Source organism: Chrysemys picta, chromosome 1, assembly GCF_011386835.1.
Source record: "Chrysemys picta bellii isolate R12L10 chromosome 1, ASM1138683v2, whole genome shotgun sequence".
In the NCBI taxonomy this organism is placed as follows: Eukaryota; Metazoa; Chordata; order Testudines; family Emydidae; genus Chrysemys; species Chrysemys picta.
Window position 1 is genome coordinate 332508082 of NC_088791.1, and position 25870 is coordinate 332533951.

At 42.9% G+C, this 25870-nt stretch overlaps 1 protein-coding gene across 2 annotated transcripts in view; it reads right to left on the reverse strand.

The window, feature by feature from the left end:
- The window catches only part of CCDC81 (coiled-coil domain containing 81), a 47974-nt gene extending 24625 nt beyond the window's left edge, over window positions 1-23349 (reverse strand). For both annotated transcript variants that reach the window (XM_065581690.1, XM_024107503.3), the window contains exons 1-10: window positions 23047-23349; window positions 21970-22031; window positions 20724-20880; window positions 18773-19029; window positions 17353-17438; window positions 15549-15676; window positions 13901-14018; window positions 8631-8754; window positions 1587-1733; window positions 50-157 (exon numbers count right to left, since the gene is read on the reverse strand). In XM_065581690.1, the coding sequence (XP_065437762.1) occupies window positions 50-157; window positions 1587-1733; window positions 8631-8754; window positions 13901-14018; window positions 15549-15676; window positions 17353-17438; window positions 18773-19029; window positions 20724-20880; window positions 21970-22031; window positions 23047-23125 (1266 nt within the window). In that variant the 5' untranslated portion in view covers window positions 23126-23349. The remainder of the gene's footprint in view (window positions 1-49; window positions 158-1586; window positions 1734-8630; window positions 8755-13900; window positions 14019-15548; window positions 15677-17352; window positions 17439-18772; window positions 19030-20723; window positions 20881-21969; window positions 22032-23046) is intronic.
- Between the last annotated feature and the right edge of the window lie 2521 nt (window positions 23350-25870).

The following is a 25870-nucleotide window of genomic DNA, read 5'->3' on the forward strand; positions in this document are numbered from 1 at the left end:
AGGATGGCACTATTCTTCTTAAAAAACAAAACAAAATAAAAGCTCTTACATAAAATTCTGTGGATTTTTCATTCTTGTGGTTTCTCATTGCTTCAGCCACCCCCAGGTTAAAGGCAGCGTTTTTTTGGTTCTGTTCTCTGTTCGCCAAGAATTTCATCTGTCGTGGGAGGAAAAGAAAAGAGAGGCATTTTAAATGAAGGTGTAAACAAAAGTAATGTCACTGCACAGCCAGGAAATCCTCCAGTCATGACATGTCTATTCTCTGGACGTGCAGTTTAAAGTTCTTCCTTTTATAATGAAATAGATAATTCTGTACATTAAAGGCCTTAGCCCCAGCCCATTGAATTCAGTGGAAAGACTCCCATGGATATCAATGGACTTTGGATCAAGTCCTAATAGTTTAGGTCCTAATATTATTACTGGACCATTAAAAGATTAGATTTACATAAAATAAGAATATTACTGATAACATTTGAATACTTTCTAAAACTAATATATTTATAGTGAATAATGATAATACCACTTAGCTCTCTACAACACTTTTCATTCCATAGACCTAAAACTGCCTTACAAAGGGAGTATCATCATCTTCCCTTTACAGATGGAGAAACTGAGGCACGGAGGTTAAATGATTTACCCAGGGTTACACAGCAGGTCAGTGGCAGAGCTGGGAACAGAACTCAGGTCTCCTGACCACTAGGGCCCTATTTACTAGGCCACACAACCTCCACTAAGCAGGGCCGACTCTAACTTTTTTGCCGCCCCAAGCAACAACAACAACAACAACAACAAATGCCCCGCCGTAACAACCCCACCCCAGCACCATCCCGTCGAACCAAAAACAAAACAAACAAAAAAATCCAGCGCTGCCGCGCCAAACCAAAAACAACCCCCCCAGCGCCGCCCCGCCAAACCAAAAACAACAACAACAACAACAAAAACCCTGAGCACAGCCCTGCTGAACCAAAAACAAACCCCCCAGCACCGCCCCGCTGATCCAAAAAAAAATAAATACCCCCAAGCGCCGCCCCGCCGAAACAAAACAAACAAACAAACAAAAACCCGAGCGCCGCCCCGCCACCCCAAGATTGGCCACCCCTTACAAGGTGCCGCCTCAAGCACGTGATTGGTTGGCTGGTGCCTGGAGCCGGCCCTGCCCCTAAGGGCACAAGTCTCTTCTCCAATCCACCTAGCAGATTTGTGTGTTGATATTTTGCTGTATATTTGCAGTGATCACTTTATGTCTCTTTGAGAGCTCAGCATTCACAACTCTTGGGATTTTATAGGCAGTCTTGTGATATTTATTCTTTTTCTTAAGCTCCCGCTCATGAAATAAGAGAGAGCAGCATAAGTGGCCCACAATGGCAAACAGGTTGAGAACCACTGATCTACAGACACCTTTCCTGCCTACTTCTTTGAAACATTCAAAACTCAGTCCCCCCCGGTGGTAGGAATCCTGTTTCTCTGAGTGCTTCAAGTTGAATGAAAACCACAAAGAGTCCGGTGGCACCTTAAAGACTAACAGACTTATTTGGGCATAAGCTTTCGTGGGTAAAAAGAGCCACTTCTTCAGATGCATGGAATACCTGCTGCCTATGAAGAGCCTCTTGGTCTTTCATAGTTTGGTATTGCGCCAATATTCTGTCATCATCCAGCTCTTTCCTCCGCCTCTCTTCGCTTAAGTACACTGGGATGTTCCTCTGAGCACGCTGCATACACAGGTAGCACATTTCCTGGAGGCCCATAGAAATATAAAAGAATGCACATTACCTTCATCTCTTTTAATTTTTCACCCTCTAGTCACTCTCCACCTACAATGAACTTCCACAAGTCTTCAAAAAATCCAACCTTCTTACAAGTGGTGTTTTAATTACAAATACTAGGGGGAAATGATTTCCTCCTTACTAAAGGCAGCTAGATGCACAGTTCCTGTGTAGTGGCAAAAAACGTATTTTGAAATTCGATTTGCTCCTAAATCTGTATGCACTTCAGAAAATCCCATCCCTGATAACTATTAGCACAGCTAGATGTGGAACAGTCTGTCCGTGCAAAAGATTACATGGGACCAACAGCAGGAGAGGTACATGAAATTGACAAAAAAAAAAAAAACAAGCTACCAGCCTCTCTCTTAAAGCTTGGCAATGGCTACACTTGCAGTGACGTGCAGGGTACATGTAGCTACACGCCATAGTGAAAGGCTCTGGCAGTGGGAAAAGGCTCCGGCAGCTCCCCAGTGGTGGAGCCTTTTCTCGCTGCCTCCCTCTGCCAGAGCCTTTCCCTGCTGCTGGCGTCTTTCACTGCAGTGGAGAAAAGCTCTAGCAGTGGGAAGGCAATGGGACACTACACTACTAAAAATAGAGACCTGGGAGGCATGGCTTGGGTGTGTAGAGAGCCACAAAGGTAAGTGTTCTGGCATGTCTTTACTCACCTAAGCCTTATCTCACCGTCTCCACTGCTGTTTATACCTGTGCTAGCTGAGTGCACAGTGTCTGTGCGCTATTCACTGCCCCAAGTGTAGACCTACCCTTATCAGCTATGTCGGTTTAGACTTTATAATTTCCAACCCAGAACATGAAGTAGAATCTTTCTAGCTCAGATTGGCAATCAAACATGGAGGCAACAAAATCACAGAAGAGCCTGGTTTTACGTATGGTCAGACATGCACAAACTGCACCGTTTATCAAGTATCAGGGGGTAGCCGTGTTAGTCTGTATCTACAAAAACAACAAAGAGTCTGGTGGCACCTTAAAGACTAACAGATTTATTTGGGCATAAGCTTTCGTGAGTAAAAACCTCACTTCTTCGGATGCATAGAGTGAAAGCTACAGATGCAGGCATTATATACAGACACATGGAGAGCAGGGAGTTACTTCACAAGTGGCGAACCAGTGTTGACAAGGCCAATTCAATCAGGGTGGATGTAGTCCACTCCCAATAATAGATGAGGAGGTGTCAATTCCAGGAGAGGAAAAGCTGCTTCTGTAGTGAGCCAGCCACTCCCAATCCCTATTCAAGCCCAGATTAATGGTGTTGAATTTGCAAATGAATTTTAGTTCTGCTGTTTCTCTTTGAAGTCTGTTTCTGAAGTTTTTTTGTTCAATGACAGTGACTTTTAAATCTGTGATAGAATGACCAGGGAGATTGAAGTGTTCACTTACTGGCTTGTGTATGTTACCATTCCTGATGTCCGATTTGTGTCCATTTATTCTTTTGCGGAGGGACTGTCCGGTTTGGCCAATGTACATGGCAGAGGGGCATTGCTGGCACATGATGGCATATATGACATTAGTGGATGTGCAGGTGAATGAGCCCCTGATGGTGTGGCTGATGTGGTTGGGTCCTCTGATGCTGTTGCCAGAGTAGATATGGGGACAGAGTAGGCAACGAGGTTTGCTACAGGGATAGGTTCCTGGGTTGGTGTTTCTGTGGTGTGGTGTGTAGTTGCTGGTGAGTATTTGCTTCAGGTTGGGGGGTTGTCTGTAAGCAAGGACTGGCCTGCCTCCCAAGGTCTGTGAGAGTGAGGGATCATTTTCCAGGATAGGTTGTAGGTCGTGGATAATGCGCTGGAGAGGTTTTAGCTGGGGGCTGTATGTGATGGCCAGTGGTGTTCTGTTATTGTCCTTGTTGGGCCTGTCCTGTAGTAGGTGATTTCTGGGTACCCGTCTTGCTCTGTCAATCTGTTTCCTCACTTCCCCAGGTGGGTATTGTAGTTTTACGAATGCTTGATAAAGATCTTGTAGGTGTTTGTCTCTGTCTGAGGGGTTGGAGCAAATTCGGTTGTATCTTAGGGCTTGGCTGTAGACAATGGATCGTATGATGTGTCTTGGATGGAAGCTGGAGGCATGTAGGTACGTATAGCGGTCAGTAGGTTTCCGGTATAGGGTGGTGTTTATGTGACCATCACTTATTTGTACTGTAGTGTCCAGGAAGTGGATCTCTTGTGTGGACTGGTCCAGGCTGAGGTTGATGGTGGGGTGGAAATTGTTGAAGTCCAGGTGGAATTCTTCAAGGGCCTCCTTTCCGTGGGTCCATATGATGAAGATGTCATCAATGTAGCGCAAGTAGAGGAGGGGCACTAGGGGACGAGAGCTGAGGAAGCGTTGTTCTAAGTCAGCCATAAAAATGTTGGCATACTGTGGGGCCATGCGGGTACCCATAGCAGTGCCACTGACTTGAAGGTATAAGTTGTCCCCAAATCTGAAGTGGTTGTGGGTGAGGACAAAGTCACAAAGCTCAGCCACCAGGCTTGCTGTGGCCTCATCAGGGATACTGTTCCTGACAGCTTGTAGTCCATCCTCATGTGGAATATTGGTATAAAGTGCTTCTACATCCATGGTGGCCAGGATGGTGTTTTCAGGAAGAACGTCAATGCACTGTAGTTTCCTCAGGAAGTCGGTGGTGTCTCGAAGATAGCTGGGAGTGCTGGTAGCATAGGGTCTGAGGAGAGTGTCCAAATAGCCAGATAATCCTGCTGTCAGAGTACCAATGCCTGAGATGATGGGGCGTCCAGGGTTTCCGGGTTTATGGATCTTGGGTAGCAGATAGAATACCCCTGGTCGGGGTTCTGGGGGTGTGTCCATGTAGATTTGTTCCCGTACTGTAGCTGGGAGTTTCTTGAGCAGATGGTGTAGTTTCTTTTGGTATTCCTCAGTAGGATCAGAGGATAGTGGCCTGTAGAATGTGGTCTTGGAGAGTTGCCTGGCAGCCTCCTGTTCATAATCTGACCTGTTCATTATGACTACAGCACCTCCTTTGTCAGCCCCTTTGATGATAATGTCAGAGTTGTTTCTGAGGCTGTGGATGGCATTGCGTTCTGTACGGCTGAGGTTATGGGACAAGTGATGTTGTTTGTCCCATAACCTCTCTCCCTCACTCTCACAGACCTTGGGAGGCAGGCCAGTCCTTGCTTACAGACAACCCCCCAACCTGAAGCAAATACTCACCAGCAACTACACACCACACCACAGAAACACCAACCCAGGAACCTATCCCTGTAGCAAACCTCGTTGCCTACTCTGTCCCCATATCTACTCTGGCAACAGCATCAGAGGACCCAACCACATCAGCCACACCATCAGGGGCTCATTCACCTGCACATCCACTAATGTCATATATGCCATCATGTGCCAGCAATGCCCCTCTGCCATGTACATTGGCCAAACCGGACAGTCCCTCCGCAAAAGAATAAATGGACACAAATCGGACATCAGGAATGGTAACATACACAAGCCAGTAAGTGAACACTTCAATCTCCCTGGTCATTCTATCACAGATTTAAAAGTCACTGTCATTGAACAAAAAAACTTCAGAAACAGACTTCAAAGAGAAACAGCAGAACTAAAATTCATTTGCAAATTCAACACCATTAATCTGGGCTTGAATAGGGATTGGGAGTGGCTGGCTCACTACAGAAGCAGCTTTTCCTCTCCTGGAATTGACACCTCCTCATCTATTATTGGGAGTGGACTACATCCACCCTGATTGAATTGGCCTTGTCAACACTGGTTCGCCACTTGTGAAGTAACTCCCTGCTCTCCATGTGTCTGTATATAATGCCTGCATCTGTAGCTTTCACTCTATGCATCCGAAGAAGTGAGGTTTTTACTCACGAAAGCTTATGCCCAAATAAATCTGTTAGTCTTTAAGGTGCCACCAGACTCTTTGTTGTTTTTGCACCGTTTATATATATTAGTGAGCAGGGTTCTACAGCGCATATTGCAGGTGAGAGGAACAGAAAATTTTCCCAGCTGTTAGTATATTTGTTGTCTGTGTTCCGTTGGTTGGTTAGTTAAAAACAGGACACAATAGCTAGTGGCCAAGATTTAAAAAAAAAAAAAAAAAAAGCCTAAAGTTAAGCTCCTAAATACATATTTAAGCTCCTAAATCAGTGGCCTGATTTCAAAACTGCTGAGCAGACACCAGCTCCTATTGATCTCAGCAAGTACTATGCCAGCATTACTAGGACATAAGCCTCAATCAGAGGTGCTGCGTGCCCAGAACTTTTGACAAATCTTATTTTATGGATCCTAAATATGGATTTAGGAGCCTAATTTTATACTTCTGTTTTTTTGAAGATCTGACCCAATCAGTGTTGCCAGCACTCATGGTTTGAACACAGGAACAGCCACAGTGGATGATCTAATCCTGTATTCTGTCTCTGACAGTGGCCAGCACCAGAGTCATAGATTCTAAGGCCACAAAGGACCACTGTGATCATCTAGTCTGACCTTCTACATAACACAGGCCAGCCATAGGATGTCCCCAAAATACCTCTTGTCTGAACTACAGCAGATCTTGTAGATAAACATCCAGTCCTGATTTTAAAATTGCCAGTGATGGAGAATCCACCACAACCCTTGGTAAATTATTCCAATGGTTAATTACCCTCACTGTTAAAAGACACTTCAGAGGAAAGAACGGAGTACTTGTGGCATCTTAGAGACTAACCAATTTATTTGAGCATAAGCTTTTGTGGGCTACAGCCCACTTCTTCGGATGCATAGAATGGAACATATATTGAGGAGATATATATACACACATACAGAGAGCATGAACAGGTGGGAGTTGTTTTACCAACTCTGAGAGGCCAATTAAGTAAGAGAAAAAAACTTTTGAAGTGATAATCAAGATAGCCCAGTACAGACAGTTTGATAAGAAGCAAGTGTGAGAATACTTACATGGGGAGATAGATTCAATGTTTGTAATGGCTCAGCCATTCCCAGTCCCTGTTCAAGCCTAAATTGATTGTATCTAGTTTGCATATCAATTCCAGCTCAGCAGTTTCTCGCTGGAGTCTGTTTTTGAAGCTTTTCTGTTGCAAAATTGCCACCCGCAGATCTGTCATTGAATGACCAGACAGGTTAAAGTGTTCTCCTACTGGTTCTTGTGATTCCTGATGTCAGATTTGTGTCCATTAATTCTTTTGGGTAGAGACTGTCCGGTTTGGCTAATGTGCATGGCAGAGGGGCATTGCTGGCACATGATGGCATATATCACATTGGTAGACATCATCATAGGACCTAATCACATCAGCCATACCACCAGGGGCTCATTCACCTGCACATCTACCAATGTGATATATGCCATCATGTGCCAGCAATGCCCCTCTCACACTTCTTATCAAACTGTCTGTACTGGGCTATCTTGATTATCACTTCAAAAGTTTTTTTCTCTTACTTAATTGGCCTCTTAGAGTTGGTAAGACAACTCCCACCTTTTCATGCTCTCTGTATGTGTATATATATCTCCTCAATATATGTTCCATTGTATGCATCTGAAGAAGTGGGCTGTAGCCCACGAAAGCTTATGCTCTAATAAATTTGTTGGTCTCTAAGGTGCCACAAGTACTCCTGTTCTTTTTGCGGATACAGACTAACACGGCTGCTACTCTGAAACTTCAGAGGAAGGTGTAAGAGTCCCTAAGTAGGCAGATGTGGGATAATCTGCCCCACACACAGGTCTCATCCTGGTCTCTCTTAGAGTTTGGCTCAAACCCTGAATCACAAGGTTTAATATCCTTTTAAAAATGTTTGTTGTCATTAATTATGACAACACCGGATCTTCTTGATATCCACATAAATATCTAATCCCTTTTCAAATCATAGACTCATAGAGTCTAAGGTCAGAAGGGACCATTATGATCATCTAGTCTGACCTCCCGCATGATGCGGGCCACAAAAGCTGACCCACCCACTCCTGGAATAATTCTCTCCCCTGACTCAGCTGTTGAAGTCCCCAAATCATGATTTAAAGACTTCAAATCGCTGAGAATCCTCCAGCAAGCGACCCCTGCCCCATGCTGCGGAGGAAGGCGAAAAACCTCCAGGGCCTCTGCCAATCTACCCTAGAGGAAAATTCCTTTCCAACCCCAAATATGGCGATCAGCTGAACCCCGAGCATGCGGGCAAGATTCTCTAGCCAGACCCTCTGGAAAAAGTTCTCTGTAGTAACTTTTAATATCCCATCATTGACCATTGTTACTAATTACCAGCGAAGTGCAGTGTCCCCACATTGCTTTAGTAGCTGCCAGAAAACTTCAATAATTGACAAAATATGCAACCTTAGCACTTGTTTTGGCAAACCACTTGTGCACAAAAGGGAAACTATTTATTTTCTAAATCCCATAATCGCTAATGAATCAAGAGCCTTATGGTTAACATTTCCATAATAACCAGGTCTCAAATAATGTATTACTATATGTTTCTTCAAAATACAGTGGTGGACAAGATTTGCTCATACATGTATAATGAAATGCATTTCTTTTAAGTAAAAAGCAACAGAGGGTCCTGTGGCACCTTTGAGACTAACAGAAGTATTGGGAGCATAAGCTTTCGTGGGTAAGAACCTCACTTCTTCAGATGCAAGAAGTGAGGTTCTTACCCACGAAAGCTTATGCTCCCAATACTTCTGTTAGTCTCAAAGGTGCCACAGGACCCTCTGTTGCTTTTTACAGATTCAGACTAACACGGCTACCCTTCTTTTAAGTAAGATCCAATATGGCCTATACAAACAGTAATTGAATGTTATAGTGAACAGCCATTAGGGACAGTTTTAAAATCAATCCCCAGGTAACCACATTTTGCTATGATTAAAAAGTGACATAATAAGTACATAAAATCCATATATTGTACCTGTCCAGCCCTACCATGATCTTGACAAAGAGGGGATGGGGTTCTGGGTCCAGTAGCATGAATTAGGTTGGGACCGCAGTCAGTTTCTGTCTTTGAGAAACACGGAGGAGCAGGTGATGTTGCACTAGGAATACACAACAGGACATGTGCATCAGTTTATTACAAGTGCTGTGTACAGACACCAACACACTGGGCATAAGGCTGTTTTGCAGTGGAGTTTGCTTCACCACATGTTCACTAAACACATGTTCATGAATGCACACCAGAGGATAGTGTCCACACATAAAGAGGTGGCTTAAGACTAAGCGGGGCCCAAATTCTCTAAATAGTTGCTACATCTTCGAGTAAAAAGAACAAAGAAAAAACCTCATTGGTGCTCCCAAACAGCCAGTCACAAGTCACAGGGCTCTCAACTGCTGCCCTCCTTTCTTCCCTTAGGTCTTGTCACCCAGAGCACTGGAGAGCTAGCCCCTGTCTTGTTCCTGCTGCAGCACGAGTCATTCAGCAGTGCTCAAGTGTGTGCTACTCCCCTGGTTGCTCACAGCTGCAATATTGGCTCCTGCACTTCCTCAGCTACATGGCCTGGACCTTGCCTTAATCGGCCTCTGAACTCATGGGCTTATATGGGGAGTCTTTGCATTGGCTTCAAAACCATAAGATCAGGACCATAAGCTTCAACTGACAGACTGTTCCAATGTATGGTTATGCTGGAGTAGGAGGTGTAATTCCCAGCTCAGTCGACATACCTGCGCTAGCTCTGACCGAGGTAGCATGCTAAAATAGCCAGGTGGCTGCAGCAACACAAGCCACAGGACCAGCTATCCCCCCAAGTAGGGTTTCAGACAGGATCGTACTGGGGCAGTTAGCCTGTCCTGCCACAAGCGCCGCCACAGCTACACTTCTATTTTTAGCATGCTACCTTTGTGACGTTGCAGTCTATATGGTTTTATAAAAACATGATCATAAGTGAATATAATGTAACTGGGATATGCTTCATGCAAAAGGTCTCTTGTAAGGTACCATTACAAAGCTTATAATCTACTGAGTGTGATCATCCTATTTGTATAAATGTACCACTCTTGTATCTAAAACTAGAAATATAAAATATAACTCTGAGGGCCTATTGTAATTATGCAAAGTGTGGGCCATTAATGGTGGTTTGGAATCTTGATGACTCCCATTAACCAGGACCATTGTCTGCAGATGGCTGTGTTTTACCTGTGAGTCTTCCTGTATATGTGTGTGCTGGCAAGTGGGTAATGAAGTCTTACAGTGACATGTGATCATGTCACCTGAACTGGAATCCATCTTTAACCTGGTGCTTTTCCAGTGAGGAGGGGGTGGAAACCCAGAGGGACAAAGGGTTCCCGCCTTATGCAAAAGATATATAAAGGGGTGGGAACAGAACAAAGGGAGAGAGAGGAGAGCCATCATGAAGAATCCCCTAGCTACCACCTAAGCTGGAACAAGAGCTGTACCAGAGGAAAGACTTGTGCCCAGGCCTGGAAGGTGTCCAGTCTGAGGAAAAAACTTACTGAAGCATCTCTAAGGGTGAGAGTATCTGTATTTAGTTTGATTAGACATAGATTTGCGCATTCTATTTTATTTTGCTTGGTGACTTACTTTGTTCTGTCTGTTACTACTTAGAACCACTTAAATCCTACTTTCTGTATTTAATAAAATCACTTTTTACTTATTAATTAACTCAGAGTATGTAAGGTTTCAGAATAGCAGCCGTGTTAGTCTGTATCCGCAAAAAGAAGAACAGGAGGACTTGTGGCACCTTAGAGACTAACAAATTTATTAGAGCATAAGCTTTCGTGGACTACAGCCCACCATTCTATATGCATCCGAAGAAGTGGGCTGTAGTCCACGAAAGCTTATGCTCTAATAAATTTGTTAGTCTCTAAGGTGCCACAAGTCCTCCTGTTCTTCTTTTTTCAGAGTATGTATTAATACCTGGGGGAGCAAACAACTGTGCATATCTCTCTATCAGTGTTATAGAGGGCGAACAATTTATGAGTTTACCCTGCATAAGCTTTATACAGGGTAAAACGGATTCATTTGGGTTTAGACCCCATTGGGAGTTGGGCATCTGAGTGATAAAGACAAGCACACTTCAGTGAGCTGTTTTCAGGTAAACCTGCAGCTTTGGGACAAGTAATTCAGACCCTGGGTCTTTGTTGGAGCAGACGGGAGTGTCTGGTTCAGCAAGACAGGGTGCTGGAGTCCTGAGCTGGCAGGGAAAACAGGAGCAAAGGTAGCCTTGGCACATCAGTTGTCAGCTTCCAAGGGGGTTTCTGTGATCCAACCCATCACAACCTTGATCAGAGCTAGTGCAGGTATGTCTACCTGAGCTGGAAATAAACCTCTAGTGCCAGTGTGGTCATACCCTGTGTCACAGCCAGTAACTAATTTGCCATCAGGGTGCACATATGATGCTTTACCATGCACCCCGTCACAGCCTGACCCAGAAACAATTCTAGGAGTAGAAACACAGTAAAACCGCAGTTAGCCAAATGTGCCCAGGAAGGAATACCTAAATACAGGGATAAACAAGTCTTCAGTAAACTAAATTACCACATGGAGAAACAGAAAAGCAGTACACAGAACTCTGCAGGAATTCACTTGCATTTATAGTTGCTGAATAAAAAATGTGCTACAAATCATTTAGGGTCCAATCCATCGTCTACTGAGGATCGTCCAATGGTTAATGGTCCAATGGCCCAGTTCCCAGCTCTGATGCAGACTCCCTGTGTGACTGTAAAACAGGGATAACAGCACTTGCCCCCTCACAGGCGCATGGCGAGAATAAATTCAATAGAGTCTGTGAGGTGCACAGCTGCTGTGGTGATAAGGGACACAGAGGCAGAGAGATGGTTCAGATGCAAAGCAGCGATGTACATCTTTAAATGACCAATAAATAAGGCAGGGAATGGAAACTTGCATTCAGTTTTCTCCTATTTCATTGACTGTATTCAAATGAACAGAGAAGGGGAGACGACGATCCTGAACAGCAACTCTCATCTTGTCTGAACTTCCCTAAAGCTGAAGGTGTCTCAGATCCAGGCCCCTCTCGCTATTTAACTAACAGCGTAATCTAAATGTCAGGCACTTGGGGGGACAGTTACACCCGGCATTGTACATACATTTAAATACACTACAGATTGTGAGGCACTACGGTGATGGGGGCCATATAAGTACCTAAGATCAGTATAGATAGATTGCTAGTGGCGAATGCTGTAAATGAACAGGAGTACTGGTGGCACCTTAGAGACTAACAAATTTATTAGAGCATAAGCTTTCGTGGGCTACAACCCACTTCTTCGGATGCATATAGAGTGAAAACTTTTCACTCTATATGCATCCGAAGAAGTGGGTTGTAGCCCACGAAAGCTTATGCTCTAATAAATTTGTTAGTCTCTAAGGTGCCACCAGTATTCCTGTTCTTTTTGAGGATACAGACTAACACGGCTGCTACTCTGAAAGCTGTAAATGAAGAGAAAGCAATGTGGTGAGAGAAACAACTCTATCTACCTATCGATCTCTGGTGATTCTATTGTGCCCATCACAGTAATAAGCTTTAGTACAAAAGAAAAAGCCTCTAGGTTAACTGATTAAACCCCAGACAAACAATGGAGACGGGCACTGTTCTATCCCCTTGGTGCATGAGAAGTTTGAATTTCACTTTGCTCTGTAAAGCAGTATCCATCAAATTAAAACAAAGAGCTCCTACATGTTTAATCATGGCTGAATTGGGTCTCAGTGACCTCCCGGAACACTGATAGTGTCGAACAAAGCTCAGACAAGCAGTGAAAACATTTAGAAGCCATTAGACGAGCACTCTGAGTCTCTCGTCCATTAAATGTTTATAAACTCTGCAGACTGTTCTCAGCAAGGAGGAGGATCAGGTTCACTCAACTCCACAGTGAATAGTAAGAGGATCCTGAACCTCTTGAATAATTGTTTGCATTTAGTTACCAAACTATCAGATACAAAATGGAGATGGCGTCAGACAAAAACGAAGTAGACACCAGACGTTCACAAAAACCTGTACCATACCTCCCAGCCAGCAAGAAAATGTGAGATGACCCAATGGCACTGTGAGATGAGCCAATAGCACACCCTTACCGTAGACTTGGGGTTTTTTAAAGGGCTGTTGCATGATAAAAGCTTCAGTCAACGGGAATTTTTAATCTTAGTTTACTTAGGTAATTAACTTTTATCTCAAGAAAATAAACTGGTACACTGATCCACTGATCGAGGGATAAGCTGGAACTTGGCATCCCAGGGACATTGTACGGAAGATGCCCATTTATACTATTCATCCCCAAATAGCTTAGATTTTGACATGTTTGTACAATAATTCTAATAAACACAAATTAAATCTACTTACTTAGCCAACTTCAGAGGATTACTGCTAATGGACACAAAGATACAAAATATTGGCCACATTCTAAAGCCTTTACTCAGAGCCTGAGTCTGCCACATCAAGCAGATTCAGGTAACAATTTCAAAAGCACCTAAATGACGTGGGAGCTTATTTGCCATTTTTCTAAAGTGACTCAGGGACTTAGGAGCCTACATCTCATTGAAAGCCAATGGAACTTAGGCTCCTAAAGGTGGGATTCACAAGGGGGACTTAGGTGCCTAACTGCCACTTTAGGCATTTAAGTCCAAAACGTAGGTCCTCAAAACCCACTCAGCCACTGGCTAACCTTGTCGGAGTCTAAGGTCCCTAAGCACCAAGGTTTCCATTGGTAAGTCCACTAGGTGCCTAAATTTCTGTCAGCGCACAGCCGGTGTCCTGACACCACCAAGAAGCTCAGAACTTGACTCGCTCATAAGTCCCAATGGGATTCACAAACTAGGCATTCCCCTGCCTGTCTCACCTGCAGGCCCTGATTTAGTAGACACGCTCAGGGGCCACTTTAGAGCATGTCTATCGATCAGGCCCCGCCCAAAACACAGCCACTGGAGGAGCAGGAAAAGGTAGTGGTGGAACTTGTTTGGTGCTTTTGAAAATCCCACTAGGCGCTTATCTGCATCTTTAGTTGCCTAAATATCTTTGAAAACTGCCCCCAGGTCATGTTTGAAAATGGGATTTGGGCACTTTTGAAAATTTTATCCCCCTTCCTCATTAGTTTAATAAATAATTTTCTTTTTTCCTTTTCACAATTAATACAGACATTGTAGCTGCATTTAAATGCAAGATCAAGACACTGAAAAGCTTATAGTTACCCTTATCCACAGCTCCCAGGGAGTCTCACCTTTCAGGGGCATTCTTTTGCTTGATGTTCTTCTCCAGCTCATCAGTCAGATTGAACCCTGACACTTTGGCAGGAACAATAGATTGTCGGGACAGAAGGCGCTTAATGGGAAGATTCTCTGTAATTGTGAAACAAGGAAAATCCCAAGAACAGCATCTCTGTGACAACTTAGACCAGGACAGCATGGGAGCTCACACAAGACACACACAATAGATGTGCTGCAGCATTTCCATGATTTAAAAATGCCTTGGGAACAGATTCTGATAGCCTTAGCAGTCACTTATTCTGTGAGTACATCCATTGATTCCAGTGCCGTAAAACCATTCTTTTACCACTGAACTACATTAGTTATGGAGGAGTTTCAGTTGCCTACAGGTTTTAATACTTGTCTGACACAAAATCATATCATGGGTCTTTCCCAGCTCTTAACTTCTACAGTGCAGCATCATTCCCCACACTATACTGTGCTCCAACGAATGGGGCTATCAGTGCCATAGGGAGACTGTAGCACAGCCTAATAGATCTCAGTGTCAGGAATATTTTCCATGAGAGTGGGACAGAGCCTCAGCCGGTATAAAATGATGTAGCTCCAGCATCTGGCTCAGTTAGTCTAAGTTTTCCTCTGCTTAATTTCATCCCATAAGCCCTGGTTATAGCCCCAAAACAATAAATAACTGAAGATGGTTATCTCAGCCCTGCTTAATTTGGCAAAACTATACAGCAGTGGACTGATTTTCAGCTGAATTCAATGAGAGCTGCAGGTGCTCAGAGCCTCCAAAGCACGCCAGCCACTTTCTATCAATGCTATCAATCCCTCCGGGTTAAAGCATTTTTAGCTGCTTTTCTCTGAATAACTTCTGATTTATTTGTCTCTTCCTAACTTATCCATAAATTGACCAGCTAGACTCAGACCCCATTCCCTGTCCATCGATAAAGCACAATGCAAAACGTGGCTCATTGGGCTGAGACTCATGACTTGTCTACACAGGAAAGTTACACCAGTATAAGCTAAGGTGTGACTGTAAACCAATATACTGTAGTTATACCAAAATAAAAGTGTCCACACAGGGAGTTATACTAGTTTATTTTTACCAATATACTGATAAAACTTTCCTGTGGAGATAAACCCTAAGCATCAGAATTTACAGCCCTAACGGATTATTTTTGTGAAGTTTATGAGCAACTTGAAAGTGAGGGTTAGAATGAAAATTGCTTCCCAGCTTTAAAGATAGAATTCGGTACTGGCATAGGCTGGCAGCCTTCAAATGATCATCACAGGAGGATGCTTTCTCTCCAAAGAAAAGCCAGCTGTGATTTTGTACGAGGCACACACCATATTGGAATGCTAATAGATTTTCTCAACTTTCAATGCTTTTTGCCTAGCCAAACTCATAAAACTGCAGAGAGCCTTTTGCAATACAGCCTAGGTATTAGAGTTGAGTGGAAATATCCTCTTGAATTGAAAAGGCTGGACCCTTTTGTGATTCCTTTCCACGATGGTTAGCATGACTGATCATTGCCACGATGGATACTTACAACTGTTAAATGTGTCCCAGACGATGTGCAAACTGCACATTTTAAACCTGGCCCCTATTGTCTAACAAGTGAATGACAATGAACCTGTATCAATATTCAATTGACAACCTACCTTTTTTACTGCTACTGTTACTATGAGCTCTCTCTTTTTCTATTAGCTCCTTTTCTTTGTTGGACTTTTCACGTTCTTCTATGATGGTTTCCATGGCTGCTTTGTTGTCTGTTTCCTTCAACTCAATCCTGGAAACAAGGAAAAGACGTCAGTTTCTTTTGTAGAACCTATGCCAGAATAGAAGGCACAGTGTTGTATTAGTAACCTGGTCACACAAGTATCTTTAGCACGACTGTAAAGATTGTACTTTTCAAAAGCAGAATATATAGCAGCCTTAAGGATTATGCATGTAAAATGATTTACATAAAAATGGACAGTAACAAAAATTATTCTTTATGGCAATCTATGTCATGAAGTAAGGCAGAAAGTATTCAATTTACTTAACTATTCTCAGCATTTACATTTCTATAACCCCTTTTATACTGAAGGACACCAAAGCTCTATGTTTAGGGCCCTACCAAATCCACGGCCATGAAAAACGCACCACGGACTGTGAAATCTGGTCTTCCCCCGTGAAATCTGGTCTTTTGTGTACGTTTACCCTATATTATACAGCTTTCATGGGGGAGACGAGCATTTCTCAAACTGGGGTCCTGACCCAACGGGGGTTGTGAGGGGAGGGGGGTCGCAAGGTTATTGTAGGTAGGTTGTGGTATTGCCTCCCTTACTTCTGCACTGACTTCAGAGCTGGGTGGTCGGAGAGCAGGAGCTGCTGGCCAGGCACCCAGCCCTGAAGGCAGCGGCCCCCGCAGCTGCAGTGCAGAAGTAAAGGTGGTAATGGGTACTCAGCACCTCTCAGGATCAGCCCTTCAGTTACCTAAAGTCCACCCAAATGGGACTCGGAGGGAGAGGAAAAAATATAACTAATATATTTTAAAAACCTCTAAAAATTACCTAAAATATCATGACAGTGCTGTAATTTTACAGTTCAACATATCATGAGGTACTAGGACTAGAAATAAATGATTTATACTATTGGAAAGTCCTTGTTTTCTAATGGTGAAAATCTACCCCGATGATTCACAACGTGTCATATTTTAAGCCCATAACTGTTACATGAATGGATAGTTCCTGTTCTGAACCAGTGTCATGGGGGCAGGAAGGGGGAGAAAGGGTGGAACTCCTCCTCTGGGGGAAAGGAGCAAATGGTTCCCTGGGAGGTTGTGTACCTCAGTTAGGTTAGGAAGGGAAGGGAATTACCATATTCCATTGCTATTGAAGAGGGAAGCAAGATATCTTTTTGACTTGTCACTTTTTACTGTGGATCTTCTACCCAGGAAGACTGGTGGTAGGTATTCATTCAATTGAATGCCACAAATACCAGTAAAATTACATGACCATATGACTTTTGTAAGTCCAAGGCCAGATCCATAATTTAAGGGAAGCTGTTCATGTAAAAATCAGACAGTGTACATATTTTAACTTTTTGAAATCTTACACAAAAGAAAGAGATGAGGCAAGTGAAGCATTATGAAAATCATTATCTAACCTTGTCTACACTTGGAAGTTAATTCAGATTATGTTAAAGTGTGAAGTTAAAGTGCAACAACTATTCCTAAATAACTCCATGAGTGGACTCTCTGATCCTGGGATAAAAGTGCCTTGTTCCAATTTAGCTTAATCTTTTTTTAAAGAATAAGAGTGCTCACACAGAGTTATCCTGGAATAGCTACCCTGAATAGGTATTCTGGAGTAATAATTCCATGTGGAGACAAGCCCTAACACAATAGATTCAGGGCTCCCAAATGTAAGATAGGAGATGCTAGCTTGGTCAGTGAACTGGTAAAGAAGCAAAAGTACTCACCTTGGAAACATGACAACACTGCAAGCACGGGACTGAGACATTGCAGTTTCTCTTCCTGAAATAACTGAATCCCCCGTCCCGGGCCTCTACAACAACAAACATTTGAGATAACTCAGAGGACATTGTCTAGCAGGTAACAAACAAGGCAACCCTTTCTACTTCTAAAACAACAGGCTGCTACTTCAAAATCCTGTCACAAAATCCTATTTCATTCACATTTGCCCTTCATTGTAACTGATAGAAACTGTCCCAGCCAATCACTGATAATGAATGATAATATTGTCATGATTTCTGAGTGGTCAGGAATCATTAGACTCAATAAAGAGGCTATTTACTTTCCAGTAGAGAAGCAAGTGGAGACAGGTACATGGTTAACACATGTTACTAGCATGGTTTTAAAGCACTGCTTGGTTGGTTGGTTTGTACAGTTCCTGCAGATTATGGATTTGAACAGACTGCAATTAGTTCAGTTAAGGTTTCATTCACAAAGTTGCAGCAAGTCTTTCCCACTACTAAAATGTCTGTCCTCGTACCAAGGAAGGACACAAACTCAGGCCTTCTTTTTCTTTGCCCAGAGTACTATTATTCATTTGTACAACAGTAGCACCTAGAGGTGCTGATCAGGGCCCTGTTGTGCTAAAGGTTGAACAAACATGTAGTCAAGAGATGGTCCCTGTTCCAGAGAGCATTATGACAAGATGCAATACATAGGATTGGGAGAGAGACACTGGATGGGACTCAGGAGATCAGGGTTTTGTTCCAGACTCTGCCACAGCCTTCTTGCGTGTCCTTGGGCAAGTCACTTAGGGCATGTCTACACTACAATCAGAGGTGTGATTGCAGCACATGTAGACATACCCAAACTAGCTTTAATCTAGCAAGCTCAGGTACCAATAGCAGTGAAATCATGACAGCACAGGCTAGCCACCTGCGTCCATACTCAGACCCCCTAGCAGACTCATACCGTGCCACCATGGATTCACTGCTATTCACCTGAGCTAGCTAGAATAAAGCTAGCTTGGGTATGTCTACATATGCTGCAATTGCATCTCCGATTATAGCGTAGACATACCCTGACTTTGTATGTGCCTCAGTTCCCCATCTTTAAAATAAGGATAACTGTGTTTCCTTTGAGCTGTCCTGTCTGTTGAGATTGTAAGCACTGCTGATCAGGGACTGTCTCTTACTATGTGTATCCACAGCACCAAGCTCAACAGGGCTCTGAACTTAGTGGAGGCCACTAGGCGCTACCAGAAAACAAATAATAAATAAATTATAATAATATGGGAGGACAAGGTAAGAATAATACAATACAAGACTGGCTGTGTGCACAGAGTGACTCACCACTTGCCTAATAGGCATTATTGACTGATACTGACTCAAAATAATTTAAGTTCTCCTGGGAAAATGATAAACTTACATTGGAAAGAGCTTTCACGAGATTGCCACTGCCATCCATGGCTTGAAGGAAATCTTTGTAAAATTTCATTTTCACTTTGTTGTCCCGGATAACGAGAACTCCAATTCCCTTGAAAGTGAATTCAACATTCTGTTTGATAGCGATGGATCGTGAGAAAAAAAGCAGGGTCTCTTTTACACATCCTTCCACTATCTCCCTGTTAAAGGGACCCTCCAGGGATAACATGATGAAGTTCAGTTGAATAATTGGGATATCACCTGAAATCAACAATCAGGGGAACCCAGTAATTCAAACAGCAAGCAGACTTCCTAAATAACAGCAGCAACAAGGCTGTGAATTAATGGGTCACATTTTGCACTTACGTAGCACCTTCCTGTAAGAGGCGCAAAGCACTTTACAACCTTGAATAAAGCCTCACAAAACCTTTATGAGGCTATTATCATATCCGTTTTACTAACCTTCTTACAACTCCATATACCTCGTCATCCTGAAGGACCCCAAGCTCTTTAAAAGCAAACTGATATGCCAGCTATACAGGGATGACTTCCTCAATATGAAAATACAAAAATGAAACATGGCAGCTATACAGCACAGGATTTCAGGACAGGAAGTGAAGAATACTGTGTGCAGTTGAAATTGCAGGGGGATGGAACATGAAACCAGAGTGAGAATTTAACCAGGACCCCATTCTTAAATACAGTGATCTTTGATAACCACAAGTGATCAGAACTTTCATTTTGCAACTCATCTTAGAGATATGGGGCTGATTCTGCACTCCATTACACCCTTTGCTGCATACCAGTGTAACTATTAACTCCGCATTACTATTGAAATCCGCATAAGCCCAACATAATGCAGAGGAGAATCAGGCCTGGTCTACGCTCAGTTTTTGTACCAAATTAACTGTTCCAGTTAAGAGTGCAATTTTCTTTAAAACCGATATAGTTAAATAGGACAACCCCAAGTGTGTACACTATTTATGCAGGTATAAAGGTACCGTATATCTGCATTGCTTATGATGGGAATAAGCATTACTGTATAAGCGCAGCTTATTCCCATAAGAAGCCATACCCATATAAGGCACCTTGAAAACAGTGTAACTGCATCCATACTCATCATCGATTTAATGATACCAGTTTCAAACCAATATAGCTAAAATGGTAGAAAGACTGTGCTGGCCAGTTCTTAGATCTGTTACCTTCGACAGTACAGTGCCCTAACAATTTGTCTGCCAATTTCTCTGCCTTCAGTACCAGTGCTCTCTCACCGGGGGGGCACCAGACTGAGACTCAAACTCAAAAGAGGATTTTTTTTTAAAGCAACCCCATGGTGCTGCAGAAGAGGCATAATCAATACCATTGCTCCCCACTCTGTGCAAACATGGTGGTATTGATGTGAAACTACTTTTGTTCAGAATGCATACGGCTGTACATGTGCTTCATAAAATCTATTGTTTGTTTGGGTCTATTTTAAGCTGTCTCCAGCTGATTACTATATTAAGGTGTGTGCCACTAAAATAAAATAAAAAAGCTGTTGCAGGCCACTTTTGACTTGGAGTTGTGCATGCGTAAAACCTGACACAAAGCTTTGAATTTGCAGAGCTAAAGTCTTGTGCAAGATGCATGTGGAACTTCAGTGGTAATAAAGTTTTATTAGAATATATTGCAGCTACCATAAAAGCTCCACAGATGTGGCATTATACAGTCAGAAGGTAAAAGAACATTTCGAACAGAAACATTCTAACCTTACACAAGATATAAACATAAAAGCAACGGTGTCTTGTAAAGAAATCCCTCTTGGTGTCTTTTCAACAGAGCTTAAGTTGTTATCAGTGAAGGAATTCTATACATGTATCACATTTGGTTTCTTAACTATTAACCTTGTCAGATATTTTATAGCACAGGACAAATATGTTTCAAGGAAAGGCAAATGCCATAATCAAACTTCTTACCAGGAGTGTGTATTTTGGCAAGTTTGAGTCCATGAATCTGGGCTAGTTTCTCAGACAGAAGAAACACAGGTCTTTGAATAAGGATAAATTTATTGTTGCCAACATCTAATTTTTGTCTTAAAAAAGAGAATGTTCCAAGCCCTGGTATTTGGACACCCTGAAAAATAACCAATAATAAGTATTCAGGAAGGAGGGGAAACATTTTTGCTTCTAAATAATCGCAATCAATTCATAATTTGTCATTCTATGCCAGAGCATTGTGATGGTGGTGATTGACATCCCATCCACACCTTATGTTTTCCGGTGCAGGGGAGCAGGATGGGGCAGTTCTCAGAGCTCCCTGAAAGCACCAAATATTTCCTATTTTTCTCCTCTCCCTCCCTTTTCGCTATTTGAAAAAAAATCATTGATGTAGTAACAGCAAAATAAATATCCCTAATCTAGAGAAGCCCCAAAGAGCTCGACTCTGCAAATCCTCACCCCAATGAGTCAGCCTCCTACCCACACAAGTAGCACCAGAGGCTATAGTTGGACTACATTCCCGAGTAAGGACTACTCCTACAAGCAAGGATTGGCAGGAGCAAGATCTAAGTGCTTAACTTAGCAATCTAAATACCTTATGAAACGTATATTTCTTTAAAAGCAGCAAAGAGTCCTGTGGCACCTTATAGACTAACAGACGTATAGGAGCATGAGCTTTCGTGGGTGAATACCCACTTCTTCGGATGCATGTTAGACACAGTGAATTGAAATTGGCAAAGATGTGCGTTAGGGTACTGCTAGATTTTTCTGGAATCCCCAGAGCAATCTATTGGCTTGGTACCAATCTTAATATATTTGCCATTTTGTGGATGGCTAATTTTTAAAATAAGGGGGTTACTTCCCCTTTAAAAACAAAAGAAATGAGCACAATGGGGTTTTTTAATCTGTTCTTAGCATGTAAAACAGGCATAAAGGGCTAAAATTCCCACTTCTGTAAAAAGTGTTAAGCTTCTTTACATATAGATCTATGGGGTTTTTTTTTAATCTAACTTTACTATGCTACACTGTGCTGAATAACCCAGTAAACTAGGTAAGAGAAGCCTGTGGCACATTTGTGGACTACAATGTACCTTTGGTTTGATCTGCCTGTGCATGCCTCTTGCTTTAAGAGGAGGCGTGTGTAACAGGTTTTAGTGGCATGGGCGTGCATCAGAATCATTAGAAACATTTGGGTTCAAGAGGAGGAATAAGATGTGAGTCCCACCTTGTTCATGGAGAGCTGCCGTTCCACAAATTCAGACACATTGGCCCAAATACTAAAGACTTCTGAAATGCAAGTGAAACACAATATGTCATGATCTCTAGATGGCAAGCACACAAATTCACCACACTCCATGGAAAATAGGACTCTTCTTTTCTGACTAATAAGACTGCAGTGTAATCACAAGCATCCTGCATAGTTTATACATTCACTACAGAGCAATGGTACTTGTTCCATAGTTAAGTTTTCAATCAAGTTCCATTTTAAACCTGATTTGGACTTCAGTCCCTTCGAAAACCCTCAGTGAGAGTCTGGAGTTGAAAAGATTTTTTCTACAAACTCTAAATGATTTGGGCAAGGGGTTCTTGCAGCCTGACACATAAAAGTGGACGGGTGTTCAGAGTTTAAAAACTAGTTTTCACAAGCTTAGATTTTTAATTTAGAACAGGACCTGTCCTTTCTGGCAATGTCACTACAGCACAGCAAAGCACCATAGGAAGCTTAAAGCTTTCATTAAAAAACCTAATACCCCTCTTCCTTCCAAAAGCAAACCTTAAACCCAGTCACTAGGGAAACTTGTCAATGGAAGTTCCATGCAAATGCTCGTGAGAGAACTGGACTACTGAGAGGCATAACAGGATCCAACAATCCTCCTATATTTCACACACCATGTTATGTTTAAGCTGTATTTTATCCTTGGATAGATACACACACTATACTCTTCTAGAGCACCAAACACTAACTAAGATGAGTTAAGTTGGACAAATCTCCCTCCCATGAGACTACTATTTCTCCCATTTTACAAATGGGGAAACCGAGGCCCAGACTTTTGGCAAGTGACTTTTGTTCAAAGGTCATGCAGAAAGTCATTGGCAGAATCAGGACTAGAACCCAGACACCCTGACTGCCATGTCTGTGCCTAAGGCACTGTACATAGCGCTGTAGGGCAAGTGGCGGGATGGATGGGCATCCCCGGCATGCACCAGACACACAAAGGCCCTCCGGAGAACACTGTTGTAGTTAGGAGTCTCCCCGATGAAATTCACACGAATCAGGCTCCGGGGGGCGTGAAGGCCTTACCGTCCGCCGTGAGCTTCGGGAGCGTTGGGAACACGGTCCTGCCAGACTCGAGGATTGCAGCATGGATATTGTCCAGCATTTTTACATCCCCCACCAAGGTGAAGCAGCAGAAAGCAGAGAGGCGTGTGCTGCTTTTCCTCTTCCAGGAGGCTGTCACCTTCCTGCCTTCCCCACCTCTCACCTTCTCTCTACTTTAGCACACTGCCCTCCTAGCCTCTCCCCCATTCCCTGAGCCCCTGAGGAGAGAAGGAAGGAGAAGGCAACAGACCTAGCTGCTGGGGCCAGAGATTCAATGGGCTGCTCAGGGGGAGGGGGGAGCCGTATCCAGGACGCGAGAGAAGCTCACTGTTGCTAGTGCTTACGTCATAATAGGGGCTCTAGGGCCCCGCCCACCCGTGAGTTCCTGCCTGGAGCGCAAGGGGAGGTGATCCCAGGTGGGTGTGTCGCACTCCAAGCATCAGCCAGGCAGTGGAAAGCTTACCTGCCCACTCTGCCTCCTTTTGGATGAACTTTAATGCATTGCTTAAGAGTCTGGGAAGGAAGGATTTATTTGTATTTGCTCTTTCATTAAGACCTAACCATGCAAATAGCCACAGCCCCTGGTTGCTTGAGGACAACATTTCCCCTTTCCCTTAGTGAAGTTAGTTTGCTCTCTCTTCCCAGCAGATAATAATAAAAAGACTAAAAAGCAAATCCAACCTGAATCCTCTTCAAAATGCAGATAACCACTGCACAAAAGCGCAAAATACTGCTGTGTAAAATATCTGTGTATTGTGGGAGTGGTTTGGGAATAATTTTTATAGTCATCAAAATCTATTCAGAATGAAAGGCAGCACGCTGTAGGGCAAAGGGCAGAGCTTAGCTGCCTACAGTTCACATTAGTATTTAAATGGGGGGTGAATACAGATTTTTAGTGGGAGTGAGGATTTAGTGTGTGCACACACATTTTCTTTTGCATAAACAGAGACAGTAGAAGACCCAGTTGCAGCTATATAACATTCCCAGGACAGTTTTATCTCATCATAGGAATTCCTAGAGCTGCTGACAGCACATTACTAGAGCCCCAAAATGACACATGTAAATACATTGTAATGTATAGGGTGGTCAGACTAGCCTCTCTTGGGCTATCAATCACAACTAAGCATTTAAAAAGGAAGAGCTTTGGGGAGAACTAAGCTATCCTTTTCCACAGAAAAGCCCTAACCTTTGCTATATACATTGGTGCTGGTGGGTTCAATAAGGCCTGAAAGGGTGTAGAGATGGGTTCTCCCCCCCCCCATTCCACCTCTGATTGTGCAACTTCAGGCAAGTCACTTTCTATGTGGTTATCTCTCCATCTGTCAACTGGGGAGAGTAATGCAGACTCTCTCCTTTGGGACATGCATGCTGATCTATCTAAATACGAAACCACCCCCACAGTTTACCTTTAAACTAACATGCTGCATTGCTTACAGTGTGTTCTTTACGTAGCATTGTTCTGTACATTAGATGGAAGATGGAGATCAAGGCCACGTCTACAGCAGGAGCACTTTGTGAGGGTAGCTATACCACTATACTATACCAGCAAAGCACTCCTAGTGGGTATAGTTTATTCCAGCCCCCAAGCGAGATAAGCTACACTCTCAAAAGTGTAATTTTGCTATTATCACTTCATCTACCCTACATAGTTCTGCTGGCACAGCTATATCTGGTGAAAGGGTGGGATCCCTGCCACTCTTCACTGACAGAGCTATGCCAGGAAAAGTATTAAGGTTGACATGGGAACAGCCCCCCCCCCCCCTCTGCCTCCTCATGCACACTATTCTTTACAGGGACTGGACTAAAGCCTGATCTACACCGAGTTTTTTTTATTGATTTAGCTATCAGAAATGTGATTTTCTACCAAAACAGCTATATCAGTAAAACCCCTAGCATGGACAGTTAGAGTGGTATGAAAGTTGCCTTGGAGTGGTGTAGTTGTTTTCCCTTCCAGGAATATACCAGTATAATTGCATCCACCTTAAAGGGAGGTGCACTACTTTTTAACTAGACTAGTATATGTAAAGCAGTACAATGTGTGCGTTTCCAAGCCCTTAGATTGCCACAAAGGAAATGGAGAGTTATAAAGAAAGGGTATTGTCACATGTAATAAGTATATATGAAAAAACAACTAATGAGGTGGAGGAATAGTTATCCACATTTTAGGAATTAAAGGAACATTATCTGCTGAAAAAGAATAACATGAGTTTTAAAACTCAAATGTAGTTTTAAAATCTAGTTTCCTTTTCATTTTTAGTGCTCATAGACTAAGGTCAGAAGGGACTATCATGATCATCTAGTCTGACCTCCTTGCACATGGCACACCACAGAATCTCACCCACTTACTCCTGTAATAGACCACTAACCTCACTACTGTTTATGCTGTTTACTTTCTGCATTGCTGTTTCCTTGGACAATGGAAATAAACTAGGCACTTCCCGTAGTAGGCTGGAAGCAGTCCCTCAGTCTTGCATTTGTAAAACTTTGATTTATTGGTATCTTACCCTGCACATGTTCCTTTGAGTGTATATGCACACACAAGAATCTCATTTAGCCAATAAAGCCTAGAACTCATCTTTGATACAGTGCTTTACACCCATAGATTGCAAATCACTTTGCAAAGGCAAATATCTTTTTTACACACAGCAGAGGGTAACCAGAGGGCAAGTGTGAAAAATTAGGACAAGGGTTTGGGGGTAATAGGCACCTATATAAGAAAAAGCCCCCAAAATCGGGACTGTCTATAAAATCAGGACATCTGGTCACCCTAACACAGAGAAACAGGCAATTAAACAACTCAGCCATG